General features: G+C 37.6%; 1 protein-coding gene across 1 annotated transcript; it reads right to left on the bottom strand.

Annotated features, from left to right (window-relative positions):
• Positions 1 to 1,518: 1,518 nt before the first annotated feature.
• Positions 1,519 to 14,814, bottom strand: LOC141012530 (cell adhesion molecule CEACAM5-like). The gene is made up of 10 exons (XM_073486036.1): positions 14,799 to 14,814; positions 13,777 to 14,094; positions 12,206 to 12,484; positions 11,657 to 11,914; positions 9,818 to 10,090; positions 9,442 to 9,693; positions 8,421 to 8,538; positions 5,920 to 5,966; positions 5,765 to 5,802; positions 1,519 to 4,608 (listed from the first exon to the last, which is right to left on the bottom strand). Exons 2-10 carry the CDS (start codon positions 14,027 to 14,029, stop codon positions 4,384 to 4,386), a joined length of 1,743 nt encoding a protein of 580 aa, XP_073342137.1. The 5' UTR covers positions 14,030 to 14,094; positions 14,799 to 14,814; the 3' UTR covers positions 1,519 to 4,383.
• Positions 14,815 to 19,272: the final 4,458 nt, after the last annotated feature.

Genomic DNA, 19,272 nt, shown 5'->3' with positions numbered 1-19,272 from the left:
AGAACGGGAGGGCATACTGTCAGCGCTGAATATACAGGGAATTATCTGTGACTTGTAGGTCTATAAAGGATCTTATAATATCCTGGAGCTCCCTTGAATCTTGGTCAGGACTCTGAAGATGGAGGCTCAAAAGGGGGAGGAAGTTCTGGAGAGATTTGTCAGCATGAAACACAAGATGGCACTGTCTCATGGGAGTTTGTCATTACTTGTTGTTCCCTCCTCTTTTAAAGTAACATGCAGAGGAAGTGACCTGAAATGTTTTATGACTACAATGACCTGTTACACCAGCCTGTGTCCCTCAGGCCTTAATGATAAATCGGCTTTACAGTGTATTATCTGTTCCTTAAATCTTTCACAACATTACAATGTGCTCCTACTTTTTTCTATTTCCTGCTCAGGTCACTAAACTGATTCTGATGTCATAAGGGCGTTTCTTTCAATAATGATGAGTTTTTATTACAGTTACAAGTTCGTTATCGCATGTGATGGATGAGTCATCCTCTTCCAAGTTAAGACCAGCCATTAAATACGGTCTGTGTTTACACAGGTGGGGGTTTTCTGGTGAAAGGCTTGTTCAAGGCATGTGTGACAACTAATCTGTTTAAATTCTTAAAAGAGTCTTCCTAAAACATTAAAGATCACAGAGGATAGTTTCCATATGTTATGGCTTTTGTTCGTTCACACCCTCCCTGTGTTTTTAGTGCTCTGTTATTTTATCTGACTATATTGCTGTGACAACATTAGGTTGGTACAGCAATACAGTGAACTTTGAATTTATTGCTGTAATTTAGATGCCGTGTCATTCTTGGAAATGGGTTAGTTTTGCATACTATTTACCTACAACTCCTTCCTCACCCTCTCTCTTCTTTTTATGATGATGTTAATGATCACAATGCTTTTTTAAAGATATCTTTTTCTAGTTTCTCTTCATATTTTCCTCTTAAATACACACTTTGTCAAGTAAGCAAGCATAAAGGTAACTTTTAACAGTTTAAACTGCTAATGAGTAATTATTATTGTTGATAATTAGTAAAAAAAAGTCCTATCCTGCAGTACGTCAGACTGTTTCTCTGTGGTAGAAGACAGATCAATATCTATTTTGTACTTCCTCCTGCATTTATGGTTCCCTATTGACTTTAGATAGATAAATAATCCACATCCTTATCTGACTTTTTGCATGGTTACGATGAAATGAACTATAAACTCTGTAAACATGAAAGCAAAGACACAAACAAGCTATTGTAGAATCAGACCCTGTGAGCTCAATCCACCACTGCACTGTAAATCTGAATGTTATCAGTTCATAAACTGGTCTTTATATTTGGAGTGGGAGTTACAAATAGTTTTTGATTCTAGTTAAACTAAACTACTGATTAAGTCAATACTTATTAATATCTTTTGAAATCTTTTAATTACCCATAAATCAAAACGTGGAGTTAATAAAACTCAAAACCATTTACCTACTAACATAAAGGTTAAGAATTCTGTGTCACTAAAGTAAGACATGCTCTACAAATGTTAGTTAATGAAAAAATAGTTTATTCTTCTGAAAGCAATCAAATTCTTACAAATGCAATACATACAACCTGAGAGTTACTTTTCACTGGAGTATTTCTTTGGTTAAAACAGTCAAACATTAATCACACATTCAGTCTGGAGTGTCATGCGACAGTTAAAGTAAATGCTTGTTCAGGTTGAACAGTTACACAAAAAAAACTATCATTATACAACACAATTCACTATGAAACATGATTCTCTTTACATACCATGAATTTCTCTTTAATTAAGTCCTGAAAGCTTACTTTATTTCAAGCAATTTTGAGATATTATTAATTGATTAATGAGTGAATGAACTACAATATATTACCATCTTTTAATTGATTATCTGCAAAGTTGAAGCGTTTTTTAAGTGATGAAGTATATGCAAGTTGATTCAGTTTGAGCAATACACTCATGCAGGTTTATAATATATCAGTTCTATTTGTATTCAGCATATGCAGTTTATTCCATGTGTGAAACATATTGTTTTATTTACACAATATTAACAATATTTACTTTATACAATAATGTAGATCTTAATCTTGATAAAAAACCTTGTAAAATCAAGACAAAAAAATTTAAAAAGCCAATCCAGGGGTTCAACCCAAACATGGGGCTTACTGATGGATAAGTGAATGGGTTGTTATATATTAAGCTATTTATTAATGGATTATATGCATGGTTTAATGAGTTTTTAAGGGGGAAAACCCTACTGACCAAAAAGCATAAAAGCCATCCTTGAATTTTCATCTTGGTTGAAAAATTCATTCTAAGGTAGAAATTAAGGGGTCTTTTTTATGTTCTACAACACTTTTAACCCACTGAAAATACCATCATATATCACAATCCAATCATTTATCTATTAATTATACCCCTAAATGCTTTCATTTCATCAATATTGATGGATGAATTGATGGAATTTAAGATAACATTTTCAGGATTTTCGTTTCCCACCTTGGATGAAACATTAAGGCATGAAGGTGTGGATTGTTTCAGTTCTGTCAGTGCAGGTGAATTTAACTGTGAATAACTCACAGACTGATCTTTACCAATGAGTAACTAATGGGGGAAGGAACACTCAGATTCATTAACTCGAGTTGGGAGACTTCATTCTCTTTGTGGCATTTGTTCTGAATCACTCACTGTTTCAAAAAGATTTAAAAAAAAAAAAAAAAGTAAAACAGAACCTGCTGTCTGATTCAACAAAATGTTCTGTATATACTGTATCACCCTGATGCCTAACCCCAGTGATCAGACATCATTAACAGTTGATTCTTACATTGCTGGCCTGCAGTCTGATAAAAGCAGATGGCCAAGTTAATGTGGACAAATGGCTGTCTGCCTTCACTCTTCAAAAAGATCTCTACAGCTGAGAAGGACACTCGTCAATACAATACAAAGGAATAACTTTACATCTGAGTAAGGCAACTATATTCAATACTTTAAAACGATGCATCAAATGACATATGAAAGGAGTCGGCTCACTGGTTGGCTGTCCGGCCCATAGCTTTCCTGTTTTGGTAGAGAAGGTGGCCAGAAGCTATTTACAGTGAAATGAATTTAGACTAACAGTGCACTTCCTGTTCTGCACCAAACAGTAGGTTGTTACAGTCACAAGATGATGACTTTGGCAAGACTTTCTTGTTTTTTTTTTTGGTTGTTAAAATGTTCAGTGTGTTGAGGTTCAGAAAATCTGAGGTTACACTCCTGTTTTGTCTTATTAGTGCAAGCATACTGCATTTAAGGCCTGAGGATAATGGTACAACACATAAAGCATATCTGGCAACAGTTTTGATAAAAATGTTCTTGTGCACTGCTCAGGTGTGTTTTTAGCAATGCAAATGTGCTTCTGTTTTACACCCCCGCTGTTTCTCTTATTTGAATGAGTTCCCGTTGAGGCTGACAGAGAGAGAGCAGCTGTCACATGACAACTTTTACTGACATTTACTGTAAACTTGACCTGAATTACTCTGATCGTCACTTGCAGGAAAAGATAGTAGATATAAGGTCACAGTTTCCGCATGCCTGTTACACGGACTTTAAGACTTAAGGCTTTTATTGCACGTGAAGATATCCATCAAATACCTATTGCACACCTCCTGGAGATTGCTTTAGCTTTGGCTATCAGCTATGGTTTCTTCTGTTTCAAGCGGAGACTTAAGGCTTTTATTTGTACTCTATAGCATTTTGATTGTTTTGTCTGCAGACCCCCCCTTTGCAGGATAATAAAGTTGAACTTCATTATGGAATTACATTTTAAAAGTGTGTATCTCTATTAATCTTTCCACTGCTCCTTTGGACCGACAGATTGCGAGGTCATATGAGTTCATTACCAAATCAAATTTAACAAGCTCTGTTGATGTCAGGAGTATCCATGACCTGAAAAACACCATCCATTAAGATGTAAAATAAATATAAGACTCAATCCATAACTTACAAGCTGCTAACTGAAATAACACAGTATACATATGGAGTCAAATATGATACCAAACCAGTGTCAAGGCTCAAGCAAACAACTGAATCACATACAGAGAACATTTCTGCTCAGATATGTGCACTTTCCATTGACTGTAGACACACAAACAAAGGCATAGGGAAGCTATAATATGTCATATATGCAAACTAACTGAGAAACATCATGCCTTCTGACCTCATTCATAGCAATAATTTCATCAACTAGTTGATTATTAACCTCTGCTAAAGTGCTTTGACTACGTAAACTCAGGTCAAAATTCGTCTGGAACTGAGAGGGAAGTGAAGGGAAGGTTTCTCAAACACATGTCATGTCTGCTGATTCTGGCCTCCAGTCTACACTGACCTCATGATCCACCACATCTAATGCAATCAGTTCTTCTTAACCTGAGCGTAAACATTCACACCATAGCCACCAGGCTGAGGAGCTGGCCGCTTCAAACGCTGCATGTGGTCATCGTACGTAGGAGGTGTTGATCCTGCAGCAGAACTGTTCGCTTTCACCTCAGCGTAGTCTGAAGTCTCATTCTGTGACCCCAGCTGGACTCTCCCCCCATTTCTGTTCCGATGAAACGTGACATCTGCGTAGTTCAGCTCCTAGAAAAGACAAAGGGACATTAGGTGACCGTTTTGATTAAAAATAAATGGAGTCTAATCATCTCTATTTAAATTTATATAAAATCTACCTAACTATTCTGTGGGACCAAAGGATAAATTTGTGCGGAAAAAAAAGAAAAAGAAAAATCAGTCTTTATCTATTCCCCCTCATGACAACGGAAAGTCTGGTGAAGTTTCGTAGTCCACAAAACATTTCTGGAGCTTCACAACAAAGAAGTGTTGCAGTATTCTCACAAAGAACTAAAGTAGATGGGGACTTTGAAAATGTAAAAATGTCTGAGCAAGGTACATGCATTTGACCATGCATCGAGGGTTAATAACATCTTGTTAAATCAATATTGGATCTTGAGGCTTCTGGAGACTTGGATGCCAGATAAGCTGTATGGAGCCATTTTTCCCCTTTGTTTTTATTACGTTTTAAAACAAATCTCCATCTACATAAGTCGTTAAGAAGAATGCTGAAACACTGTTTTGCTGTGAAGCTTCAGAGATGTTTTGTGGGCTAAGAAACCTGACTTTCCATCTACGTGGAGGTGAGTAGATAATGACTTAATTCTAATTTTTGGGTGCACTTTTCCTTTAAGACACATATACTGCACACGTCGACTCCATTAAGTCAACTGAATATCTTCTTCCTGGTTCAAAGTCTGATTGAGCACAGTGGTACACGCTGGTCATGAGTCTGATAGATGTGAGGAGAAAGCCTCTGAAACAACCTATGTAAACAGACCCTTATCACAGACTGGCCACTAAAATGAAATGGGCTGAGGATTACAGCCTCTGAACATGGAGCCACAAGGGCGCCACATAACAAGGCACATTTTTTACTTAAATATAACTTTGTGTCTGGATCATTAAATATATCCTGATATGTTTATTCCATACACATTATTGCTCACCAATATCTCATGACTTATATGAATAATCCATCATCATTGTATTCACATGTATTCAGATACAAATGTGAATGAAAGCACAGTTATACTGCAATTTGTCTGAGCAATATGGCCACACATTTTGGTGGGAGATATGAGGAGTGTGGCATATAAACTTTTTTCCTGACGACCTGCTTAACCCGATTCCTATGACTTCCTCTTGTTTCTTGAGTGCATGAAAACACACTGATGACTTTTACCTGACTTGCTGAGTATCCTGTGTTGATCTGGCCGTCACCTGCTTTAAAACATGAGAAATAAACAATGCTTAGACGACTTCAATAAAAAGAGTAAATAATACTGGCTGAATACAAAACTACACACACACACACACACACACTTCTAATACACTTACCCCTTGTGGTCGCTGTGTTGCTGTTAGAGAATGTCATCGGCTGTTTTCTGTTTACAGAGGTAATGGGTCATTAGTATGTAAATTAAACATTAGACATTATTATCCAACGACATAATAATAAAAGCAGAAAGTATACTCAGTACCCTGGTTTACACTTTAAAGGTCATATTGATAACATTTTTATGTGGACAAGTTATTTTTAAAAATATTAATGATAACATTATTATGACTGTGAATCAATAATTTAAAAATGTCAGGTTCAAAATGTTTGTTTTGTTTATCTCTGTGTAAGAATTCTTACGGTTGGTTCCGGCTTCTAACGAGGTTTGTGAGCCGATAGTACAACACTGTTGGTATCATGTGGTATTTGTGTTTTCACAGCTATCAACAGTCTTGGTAGTTGCCAAAAATGTAAAAAAAAATATGAAAATACCTGGTTTTTCTGTGTTGTGCGGCCCATAGAGCGTGCTCACTAGAGACTTAGACCGGCCGAGCCGCTAACTTTCAGTTTAGCGCCCGGCTAAATTGAATGGGGATGAAATTATTTAATCGTTCGGCTCTTCTAGACTTTCCAAATTTTATTGGACAGAATGGCCCAAATTCTGATTTTGCGGGGGTATGTATCTACTGTTGTACAGGCACTTCTCTCACAAAGTTAGTTTATAGGAAAAAGTCTTTCTGGGTCGCAGTCGGAACGTGACGATGTAATTACACAGTTTGACAACTACGAAAACTGGCTTCACAGCCTGGCACTTGTACGGCCCTAACATTAGCTAGTGCAGCGGTTCTCAAAGTGTGGGGCGCGCCCCACTGGTGGGGAATAGAGACGTGACAGGTGGGGCGCGACAAACGGGAGGAAATTTTCCTTTTTATGCCTATTTTTATCAATGCCTTTCTTTAATGACAACAAAGATCATATCAATAGTCACTGTTCCTGTCGCCGCGGTGGTAAGCGCGGCCCGCTAGCTTGATAGCTGCGTCTGGGACTCCCGAGTGTAGCCAGGTCTCAGTGATTATAATCACACAACTCTCCTGGACGAGTGACCATGTTGATAAGCGAAATCGTAGTTCATCCATTTTGTTGTTAAGAGACCTGACGTTGGCAACGAAGAGGCTGGGGAGCGGTGGTCTCCTGGGATTCCTCTTTAGTCGAGCAAGAGTGCCACCCTGGCAGCCCCGCTTCTGCTTGCGCTCCCTCCGCAGGCTCCGCCGCCTGCCACTCAGTATGATCATCCACGGAGGCCCCGATGGTCTGGCTATCTCCGCTGGTATCCGGTGACTATGTGGGAAAGTATCCATATCGGGTAGTTGTTGTTGCGTGATCCCGATTTGTAATAGGGATTCACGACTGTACTGTATTAAGTTTGATCTACCTGAGCGAAATTCCCAGAGTGCGATCAGAACAACAACAAACATTTATACTCCGCCAGCAGATGATATTGTGGATGTATCTCTCAAATGCATACCGAAGACCATTCTGTCGGCTTCTCTCTGATATCACCAAACAGTTTTTCCAGAAATTTGTCGTAATTTCCTTTGGAATATCTCTTATTGATATCACTGAAAACTCCATATTTCTTATGGTAGGAGCGAAAGCTTGACAGACATAGCAACAGTAACTAAGGGGGGCGGGGCTTAGCGAACGGTCAATTGTAGAGGAACAAACTTTCGCGCGGATGTTAAGCTTGGCGTAATTCATTAGCATTGTGTTGGGGCGATGGGGGCAGGTGGGGCTTGAAAATTCCCCCTTGTCCAAAGTGGGGGATGACCGAAAAAGTTTGAGAACCACTGAGCTAGTGTAAGCATGGGTAATGTTAGCTACCTAGTGTTACCAACTTTAGTTAGTTAAACAGGCAACCACTTCAGTGTTGTAACGCGAATGCAATGAAAGGGGGGAGATGGAATGTCACATATACTGGTTGAATGTTATCAATAACACCTTAAAGTAAGCTGCTTCTGATTAAAATATCACTTTTCAAAATGTCATACAAACTCAGAAACTACAAAAGTAGAGCCTGACAACACCACAAGTCATTAGGCCTTAAATCATCATAGACATTAAATATTTTTAATGTCTATGATGCATTTTTAATAGTTACACCGAACAACGACAAAAAGTTAGACTGTCAAGTTGTACAGTGTCAAGGTGCAATTTCACTGAGTTTAGGCTTAGAACTAAATAGAGAATATATATTGAGTCACAAGCAAAAGAAGGACCTAGGTGAGTGACCCTTTGTTGAACATCAACCTTCAGTACGTTGAGTCAACAAAGTTCTTTCACAACATTAACCATTTTTCTATCAGCTCTCCTCCTGTGCTGTGTAGTAACTCTTCTGTGGTTTCATCACTTCCTCCTACATGCAGCAACTCTTGTATTTAAGCCACTTCAACTTATGACCTCCTTCACTCACACCTGGTAATACTGAGCCATTAGATTTACCATAATTGTGACTGAATCTTAATAATGAAAAATGGCTTCCTGGTTACATCTTTGTACTTACTTTCTTTTATAGATGTAGTACACTATACCCCCAACAGCTGCTCCAATGACGACCAAACACGCGATTACGATTCCAGCGATGCAACCAGCCGAACAGCCTGATGAGTTGCCTTGGATGACTTAAAAAAAAGGGCGATAAGAACTTGATTTTAACAACATTATGTAAACAGGAGCTTTACATACATAGCATAACAAAACTTTTCCCTTTATATGATTTCACAGCTGGCCAGTTATAAATACCTATTTCTTTATGTTATGAGTAAGGCCTTGATATTTCCTTTGGCTGGAGAAACTTTCTGTTTGGCAGATCGATGTTGATGCAGCATGTTGCTTTAACAAACATCATCATATATTTATGCTTTGCTTAAAGGGGAACTACATAGATTTTACAGGTCAAACAAAGTTTGATTACGGGTCTTGGGAATTACTGTCGCCATATACTACCGCTGCATGATAAATTGCAAAGTGACCATGTCAAAAGGTGTCTCCACGACCACAAATGTAAGCCAGTGGGGGAGTCAGCCCCCTACTTCCGGCCTTCCTCGGGCCAGGCCCATCTTCAAATTTGGCCCTCATTTTGCTCCTTTTTAATTAAACACCTGTAAAGTTTCATGACTGCCTCTTGGAGATAGTGAACTTATTGATGTGACAAATATGTCCACAGACAGGCAGACATACACCCAGGACGAGAGAGACATACAGACAGACAGGACAGAGATTAATGGAAATGGAATGTAGTGATCCACAACTTAAAATTAATTTAAACCAAGTCTGTAGTGTGGGGGGCCACTGGACCCTTTTTGTTACTTCCTACCACCCTAGTTCTGGCCCCCTTGCTCAGACTTCATTTTGATCTCAACTGCACACCTGTAAAGTTTTGTGACTGTATCTCGCACGGTTGTGACGTTATCGGAGTGGCATAAACCCTTTTCACTCAAAACTGGTTTTGTGGAACACATTTTACCATGATGACACACACACACACAGATTCACAAAACTCCAGCCGCGACATCTTCAGCTACCTGTTACAGTCACTTGATGCACCGCTGATGATGTTCTCCCAGTTATTTTGTTCGTGGCGTGACAGGTGTAGTTGCCACTGTCAGAAAGTTCCTTGATGACTTTAGTGAACACAGAAGAACTGTGTATCTCTATCCCATTCAGTGTCCAGGTGTAACTAGCAGATGGTTCAGACTCAGCAGTGCAGGTTAATGTTAAGGTCTGTCCAGAATCTATCTCGCTTAGACCTGTGATTCCAACATTTTCAGGTCCATCTGAAAAACAGACATTTGTACAGTTCTTACAGCAGCACAAATGACGATGCATATATTGTGGTCCGTTATTTTTGGCATGTATAATCTAGAACAGTAAATGTTCACTGTGCAGTTTGTTACCTACAGTTAATAACCATGTTGTATGTAGCGCCACCACTGCTGAAAGGATTGCTGATGTTACAGGAATATTCTCCATTGTCTGCTGTATTCAGACTTTTAAATGACAAAACTTTGTTCCCATCGTGAAGTGTTATGTTGTCAGTCAGGGCCAGATTTGAGTCATTCTTCATCCACATTCTGGTAAAGACAGAGCCAGCAGCAGCATCACAGGTTAAGTTGACAGAGTTCCCCTCAATCGGCGGGTTTGTTGGAGTGACAGAAGCACCTGATATACTCTCTGTTGGGCAAAAGATCACGAAGTTTGTGTAAAAAATATGAAAACAGGAACAAAAGTAAGTTTAAAAATTCCAGTTTTGAGCAACCTTTAACTCAGACATCTACTTGAGTGGAGCATCTGACTTAACAAGATAGTTTGTAAGTTCACAGGCTGTGTGATGGAGAAAAAAACTGTTTCATTAAAACTACAAGATTCTTTAACAACAGACTCAAAATAGTCAACCGTTACAACACTCATGGCTTCTTTATGCCTTTTTAATGTGCTTTCCATCTGATCAAATGTCATTGTTTCAAAGTTTTCACCACAGGTCTTAGTGGAGTATAAAGTCTTTAAACCAGCATCAACCGATTACTCGGCCACTTAAAGACAGAATAAGCTGTAAACACAACATTGACACTTAATCTCAGTTTAAGGTCATATTGCAATCTTCAGCCCGTTGGCACACTTGGCACTGACCATGAAAATCAGTGCTATAAAAAGGCAGAGTTATATACCTAGTTGTATTGTTAAGTAGACAGGTTTTGTTACTTATTGATCTAGTAGAAAGGATGCTGTTTTTGAACCATCTCATGACCCATCGGTAAGAGGAAACACATTTCAGCGAGGGAACAGACTTTGACACAACACTGGCGCGCTCTCCATTGAATAAATACCCTTTTGTTCAATCTTTTTTTTACCTCAGTTTCTATCAATCGCCCTCTTCTCCTTCTTTGCCTCAGCAAGCTTCTTTTTCTTTAGTGTAGCTTCTACAGTTACCTCATGCCCCTGGTATTCTAATTGAGATTTTTATTTATGAATATCAACTATTCTGTAAAAATATTAAACTTGTTTCAGTACAATAAATGCCTCCTGTTGATTGTTCCTGCTTGAGGAAGCCATAGGGTCATCACAAGACTACTTGTAACTACTGTACCACAGAAGCACTTTTGAGTAATTTGCCAAGTGTGTTTATGTCTGTCTTTCTGTCTGTGGACAGATTTTTGTCAGTGCCATAACATCAGAACTGTGCTAGATGCAGTCATGAAACTTTGCAGGTGTGCAGCTGAGATCAAAATAAAGGCAGAGTTCAATGATGGTTGTGGGAGTGTGGTCCAAGAGAGAGGGCCAGAAGTAGGGGGATGCCTCCCTCATATTTTACGCCATTGGCCCACATTTAATTTGATGCAATCATGAAACTTGACAGGTGTGTAGAGTATAATACTTTGATTGTTTATATAGTACTTTTTGAAACACACAGTGACAAAGTGCAACACATTAAGGATAAAGTGCACATGTCAAATCCCAATGTACAAACAGATATACATTCATACATCACACATAACAACATATATTCAGACACAACCATAAGCATGATGCACAGACAGACAGAATTTATAAAAGAAAAACTACCTACAGAAATTAGTTTTTAGCAGTCCTAATGGTATAATGAAGTAATGACTATTGAGTACTGATGGGCCAGAATGTCAACATGTTGACTGGTGTTGCGGCTGGTGTGATCCCATCACAAGACTGTCACTAATTTTATTCCACATTTGTTTGTTCAAAAAAACGTTTATTCAAACTTACCCAACACAGTTACAGCCAAAGGTGAAGATGTGTCATATCTCAGAGTTTTCTGGTTAAACGCCTGACAGCTGTAGTTTCCACTCTCACTAATCTGAAAGGTGATCTCTGATCCAGTATGGGACAACTTGTTCCCATTCAGAAACCAGTAAAACAGGGCAGAGGGTTTGGAAACAGCTGAGCAGGACATGTTGATTTCTGACCCTTCCTTATAGCATTCTTGCGGTGGAGATAGTTTGATGGTTACATTTTCAGGGCCGTCTGAATGTAGAGAAGAAAACACCAGCAAAAAATTAATCTGACTGTAAAATGATTCGGTTGACACTGTGCTGTAGATTACAGTGATACTGTACTGGATTAAATTTGGTTGAAAATGTGTTTCTTAGATTTTGAACAAACCACAGGGGAACAAAAAAATGTCAAAACCAACAAGCAAACAAACAAATAAAAAATCAAGGCCACTCCTCACCGAGTTGTGACAATAATCTAAACTCTCTCTGATGTTTTCAGCAGTTCTCAGATAAAGTAATGAGAATGTAGTTAATGACTCACAGTTGATGGGGAGGTTTACTGGATCACTGGTACCATTCTTTACTGGATTGGACACATGACACCTGAATCGTCCCTGGTCAGAGCGGGTCACATTGACTATAGTGAGAGTGGCGCCTCCATCAGTGAGCTGAAATCTGTCACTTTCTGTAACTACAGAGGTGCCGTCCAGCCAGAGGAAAGAGAGAGGGCATCCAGAGGCGGAGCAGGACAGACTGACGGAGCTGTTGAACTCCACCAAGTCTTTGCTGCTGGGAGTTACTATTACATTGGAGACTGGCCCTGTGGGTGGAAAATAAAAGGGTTTTATAATTTGCCACCACATAACAAAGGTACAGAACAGGGATGCTGAGTATTTGTGGCTGCACCTTGACATTTTGCACATTTTACACCGCCATTACAAAAAACCAACATTTTCTCACTTATTATCTGATGACGATGATACACAGAACAAAAAGGTTATTTGGGGTGTTCACCAAATGCTTTGCACATCATAGTGAAGTTCAGCTACAGATTTTGTTGATACTGTGTCAAACTTACATTGACTTGGTAGGCTTACATTTGGTGGTTATGCTTTAAAATCAATGTTCAATATAATGCAGTCCAAGTTCACACCAATTAATATGTAGGACCTTAAACCTTAATATTCTGACAAAGTCTCAACAAGAGCTTAATATGATGATCAGATTAATGTAGGTAGGACAGTTGTACCAAAATTCATGTGTCTATGCAGTACACCTAAAAAGCTGCAAACTCAGTGTATCCATTGTATTGTATAAATCTGATTATGATTTACCTTAATTACCTGTGCTCAGTGATGACTGAGCAAATTCTATTGCTGATGAGAATGTGAGATGCAGTTGAAGGCTTTGAATAATTAGTATAATTTCAGAGAAGTATAAATGAAAAATAAACGAGAGATTCCTTTTTTAGTTCTTTGTCAAAGCAGAGAATCTGTGAGAGCTCTGTATATTTGTACAAATTTAGGAACCTTAAAAACATGGTCCTAAACCTTAACTAGGCTTATCTCTTTATAATAACATTGAATGCTCATTATTTAATGTGCAACAATTAAAGGGGAAGTTTAAAAACAAATATTGATAGATATTATTTGCATCATCTGGACACTGTGTGGGTGTGATTTGGTCAGATTTCATGGACAATGTTGAAAAAAATAAACAAATCAGAATTTGATTGAAATATCGCTAAATATTGATTGGTAGACAGAAAATGCATGTATTATAGTATGTTGCACCGCCTATTCCTAACCTAATGCACAACTTCAGACCAAAGAGAAGAAAAAATCTGTCATGTGAAATAACCAGAAGTGTGTGAACTAGGACCAGATCACTTATGAATCTCAATGAGAAAACAGGTTTTCAGAGCCTTTTAAATATAAGTATTTCTGTTTGTTTTGTCTCAGTCTTCATTGTTATGATATTATAACAAAATAGATAAACAAAATAGATATTTTGTGAAACACCGAACACCAAAACACAATTATTGGAACACAAACAATATATATTTATGCATTCAGCACTGAAAAAGATCCAACATTAGAAACATTTGCTCACCATCAACTTTCAGTGTGGTGGATCCTACTAGTTGTGCTCCTGTCTGTGGTAAAATGACAACTGTGTATTCTCCACTGTCATCACAAGTCAGATTCCTGAGCTCCAGAGATCCAGTAGATATGAAGAGGGTGATCCTGCCTTCATACTCTGGTCCAGTTGTGTTTTCGCCTCTAAAGGTGATAATATTTCTCCCCCGAGATGACCAAGCAATAGTAAAAGGTTTTTCTGATGGAGTCGGTGTTATGGTGAACATCACTGTCTCTCCCAAAGCTGCATTCAGAGGACCGTCTGGCAACACACCAGTTCCTTGGGTTAAACCTGCAACACACAGTTACAGGTCTGAGAAGAACTCTATTAAGTTGAGTACATTGCAAAATGGTCCTCCTGGACAATCTCTTTAAACACAATCAAAAACTCAAAAACAATAAGTACACCGTTGAGAGCTTGACATGGATTAGACAGGCTCATGAGTCATTTCATAGGCTAAGTAGTTGTCATCTTCTGCATAACACATTCATATGGATGTCTATTTATTGAAAAGTGGCAGCAAACAATAATGAAATTGTGGTTCAATCATAAGCATTTGAAGCAGATGACACGTACGGCCAGTAGCTTCTTTAAAACCATTTTAAGGAAATTAAGCCTAACAAAGTGACAAGAGATCAGATCAATCAGACCAGACAACCAAGATTGTACGCAGCTATCACGTTATTAATTTATATGATTTTTATTAAAAAGATAAAAAAATAAAAAAATAATGAAAAAAGAAAGAAAAAATCGATATCGTAGAGGACACGCAACGGGTCTGCTAGCTTTAAAGAAATGCTTCGTTTCACCAATTTATGAGGTAAAGTTATTGTTATTCGTTGCAGGTGCGGTCATAAACGCATGGATAGTATCCTGCACGTCAAGATCTTGAGGTTTGCTCCTTGATCCTTAGCTAAACTCTTTTCCAACAGCTTTTTAACAAGTCAACCAAGTGACTAAAGTGAAGAAAGCGTAATTAAAACAACATTTCTTACCTGTAAACGCCACAGATACAACACAAAGTAAAGGTAATATCTCCATTGAGCTCTCTCTGTAAGATGTAAACAGCTGAGAGAAGGTCAACCTTCAAACTGTGACTTTCCTGATAAATGACAGCCTCAGGAGTCCGGCAGCTGTTATAACATGGCTCAGTAAACACAGTTACTTGTGTTCAGGCTGTATGATAAGATAAACCCACTAAAGGCGGAAGACGTCGCCCTCTTGTGGTGTAATTATGTTTGCACGGGCATATCCATGGATAATAAAGACAGTGTATAATACTATGGTAGAAGTTATCCCACAGGTAAAAGGTGATACTGATTGAGTAACAGTCTTACATAAAGTACCCAAAAGTCATACTTGAGTAAAAATAAAGACGTCGTGTTAAATATTACTTTGTTAAAAGAGAAAGTCACACATACAAATAGTACTTGTAAGTAAGTCTTAAAATATCTGATATAAAATTGATTAAATAGAAAGAAGAGCTTAGTATCAAAGGTACAAGTAAAAGTAAACTATACATATATTGACATGTATGTAAATATTGTATACAGTGGATTGACCGATTACTGTTGTGACCAATTATCTTTTCTTTGTTTTATTATTGAATAATTCGATAAAATACACTTATTTAAAGTGCACTCATGTGTCTCTGATGCAGCATGCAATCAGAAAGCTAATTGTTAATTAAAGTCATCAAATAAATGCAGTGAGTAAAAAGTACAATATTTGCCTCCAAAATGTAGTGGAGTGGAAGTATAAAGAAACAAAAATTGGAAATACTCAAACTGTACTTAAGTACAGTACCTGAGTAAATGTACACTCCATCACTGTTTAGTAAACAAGGTATATTTGATTGGTAACCTGTATTAAACTATAAGTTCTATAAACAAAAGCAAGGGGATGTCCCACTAGTTCTGTGTAGCCATGAACATTATTTTTAACATTTCCAAATACACCAAATGTGTCAGGAGTGTGGTGTGTGGTGAGGTCATAAAAACCTGGAGTCTTCAGTTAAGAGCTGGATCAAGATTATACATATGTGATTCTGTAAATAAGATTTCCCAATCTCATAGCCAATTAAAGGAGAATTTTTATTAGTGCATTAATGCATTAGTGAATGCTTTAATTAATGGGTTGACACCATAAATAAACAAACATCTAGTTTCTTAAAATAGATTCAGCTTTTAGTGCATTGGTGAATTTTGTATTGACCAGGACTTTGCGTCCATGACCAAGTAGAAGAAGAATGGTGACTAAATAAAGATGACTCAATAATTCACCCCAATAGTCCACCCCACTTTATCCATCATTTTAATAATAATAAGAGTGTACAGCCATGCTGGCAGCACTATGGGGCTTAATTCTAGCGCTACAAGCTCAAATGCTCACCAGAACAGTGCCAACATACTGTTCACCTGATGATGGTAATTCATGACAAGTTAGGGGACCATCAAAGTTACTACAATTCATCATGAAGGTCTGGTAAAAGATCTTTGTAATATGTTCAGTGGTATCTAATTGTTGAACTGAATTGACATGTCATTCAAGACTGCACATTTCAACCTCCCAAAAAAAATAAGAGGATCACCAAAATCATTATATTATGACACATCATGTGGGAACAGGGTATATTTGTAAAAATCTTGTGATATTTCGATCAGGAGAGACAAGTGACTGAAGTAAAGACAAGTTTATTACAACAGATGACGTGTGATTCAGACTTCCTGACTGAACTTTCACTAGAGCTGCATTTCACAGATTAGTAAAAAGTTTGGCCTGCTGGTGGCACTAGAGGAAAAGTCAGGAAGTTACAATTCATTGCCTGACGATGACGATGGGAAAACCCCCATTGCACAGTACTTCCTTCTACTACCGTCTTGTATTCCAATCAGTATTTGTTATGTACAGTACATTTTAACTGCATCAAATATTGAACATATTGGAGACTGCAGAGTCAGCATTACAGCTGGAAAACAACTGACGACAGGAATACCCAGACTGGAAATACAAATCACATGTTGGTGTATCAGTATGTCAACACTGAAATTCATAAAGTTATTACAATAAATAATTCCTATGATAGAATGCAAAACAATATAAAAGTTGTATTTTAAAGAAGCATGAATCTTTTAGGAAGCATGAATTTCTACGAATATAACAAAGTTTCATCTGGTCTTGGAGAGCCAAGACCAGATGAAACTTTGGGGACTATCATTAAGCTAATATCTATTCTTAATAGTCTATATAATAATGGTATTATAAATCCTCATTATTTGTAACAACTGATGAAAATTCACAATAATCCAGCATGACCAGTCACAGTGTTGTGGATACGAGGCCTACAAAGATATAAAAGTTAATGAGTAACAGACGCTTAATATAAGTGTTTTACTGTCCTCTCTGGTGAAAAGCTCAAGCCTTTTCATATCTGACTCCACCCAGCATCAATGATGGGTCAGGCCTGAAGTGTATTTTGTTGACCTGTAACAACTAGTAAACAAGAATTTTTGTTTGGATTTGTCAAATTTTTCTTATGGATTATGTCAAAGGTGCTTTCAAACATACAGTATCAACTGATGAGACTACAAAGGCACTACAGTTCTTCTTCTGACACCTCGGCAAATTAAGCGATTTATCAATGATACTGTCTAATAAATATTGGTGGATAAATACCAATGCATGATGATTTTCCAAATTTGAAGAACTCACCTCCAGGGGTAGTTTGGTTACACATTACGTGAGCCTAATTAATATAAACTTACCTGTCTTAATTGCATTATAAAGTTGTATTTTTATGAAAGTTTCAATTTGTCATGGATAGTGAAATTTAAGAGCAAAGTGAGATTAAACTCAATATTCATGAAACTGTCAACTAAACCCACACAATGTGAGGGCCATGGGCTCTAGAAAAAGACTAATGTTCAAACTTTGACCTGTGTGGCCAGAAAGCCTCATCAACATATATCATTATATTTTTTCATGAGGAATAAGCTTGAGGCTTCCTCTTTTTCGACATGAGTTTTCTTTGGGCCTCATGAGAACATGTTGACAACACTTTATACTGTAAACCAAAAAAATCACAAATAACAGGTCTGTGTATATTTCTCACTTCCCCTTGATGGTCTAAATAACACTCTGCTGTCTTTTCCGTCACTACTGACGTTATCAGATATTAATTTATTTTTTCACTGTGTGAGAACATAGACATGTGGCGTGAGAGCAGGTCAAATGCATCAGTCTCACACGGTCAATGTGTGACCTGCCAGCCCTGATGTACTGTTCAAAATGTGCCCCACACGTTCCACTGCAGTAAGGGAAATATCTATTTTCCTTCAAAGAGATTTAATATTAAAGTAAACACAGATCCTCATAATTATTTCATTTTCTTAATGAGGGACACACATTTTGGGGAGTATATTAACAAGCATTACCGTAAACTGTATATACACTGTATCATCTCATCAAAACACAGTGCCAACACACAAAAATGAGGAGAGGCTAGATAAAATAACTCTGAGTGAGGACAGTCAGACACTTGTCATGTTACAGTATATACATGATTCAGGGAGCATTAGTTTTAACCCCTTACAAGCAAAAACTCTTCTCAAGTTCCTTTCTATATATTTACTCACTCCACCCTCAGCGCTCAGTTACTTTTGTTCCTGTTCTCACATTTTTCACACAAACCTCAAAATCATGTGTGCCATGAAATCAAAAAAATATTTAACCTGCTGTAACCTGGTAGTTACACCTGGTCACTGAATGGGACAGAGAAAGATATTCACTAAAGTCACCACTGAACTTTCTGAGTGTGGCAACTACACCTGTCAAGCTATGAATTATATAACTATGTTTTATGCAGATTTTGTTGCTAGGCTTAGATATTTTGATCAACCCACAGTATTATAGCCTTGATTTTATATTTTGAAGAATAGCAGACTTTCTATAAATTTTTCTTATACATTCATTCCACCAGCAAAATGTGGCAGATTTCTTCTATTATGAGACTACAATGACTCCTCTCGAGGTCTCTTGTTTGGCATTAAAAGAGTAAAATTAAACATTGCACTTCTCCTCATCATAGACGATGAGAGTTAATGCAGAAGAGTCACAGAAATCTTCATATTTATTCCCTGAGACCTGTAAACAGACTGTTGTGTAAAATCTATGCAGTTCCAGCGTTACACCATAAGTGTATGATAGCATATTTGTTAAAATAGCACGGTGCATTAGCATCGATTTGCCAAAAAGGAATTTTCTTAAGCCAAAGGAGAGATCAAGGCCTTGCTCTTAACATAAAACAAAAAGGTATTTATCGATGGTTGGCTGTGAAATTACATAAAGGGAGAAGTTACTGTATGCTTTGTATCCACAGGTATGATGAGACAGTTCCTGTTTACATAATGTTGTAAAATTCATGTTTTTATTTCTTTTTCTATTTAAGCCATCTCCGAGAAAACATCAAGC

Source organism: Pagrus major, chromosome 17 (assembly GCF_040436345.1).
Source record: "Pagrus major chromosome 17, Pma_NU_1.0".
Lineage (NCBI taxonomy): Eukaryota > Metazoa > Chordata > Actinopteri > Spariformes > Sparidae > Pagrus > Pagrus major.
The sequence above is the reverse complement of the archived record's forward strand: the minus strand, read 5'-3'. Positions and strand labels throughout refer to the sequence as shown.

Bases quoted from the DNA above. Each gene is read 5' to 3' on its own strand.
- LOC141012530 (XM_073486036.1), bottom strand. From the start codon at position 14,029: ATGTTCACCATAACACCGACTCCATCAGAAAAACCTTTTACTATTGCT. The intron at 12,485-13,776 runs GTGAGCAAATGT...TTCCACCCACAG, and splicing joins CACCACACTGAAAGTTGATG to GGCCAGTCTCCAATGTAATA. The intron at 11,915-12,205 runs GTGAGTCATTAA...CTCTACATTCAG, and splicing joins AGTAAACCTCCCCATCAACT to ACGGCCCTGAAAATGTAACC.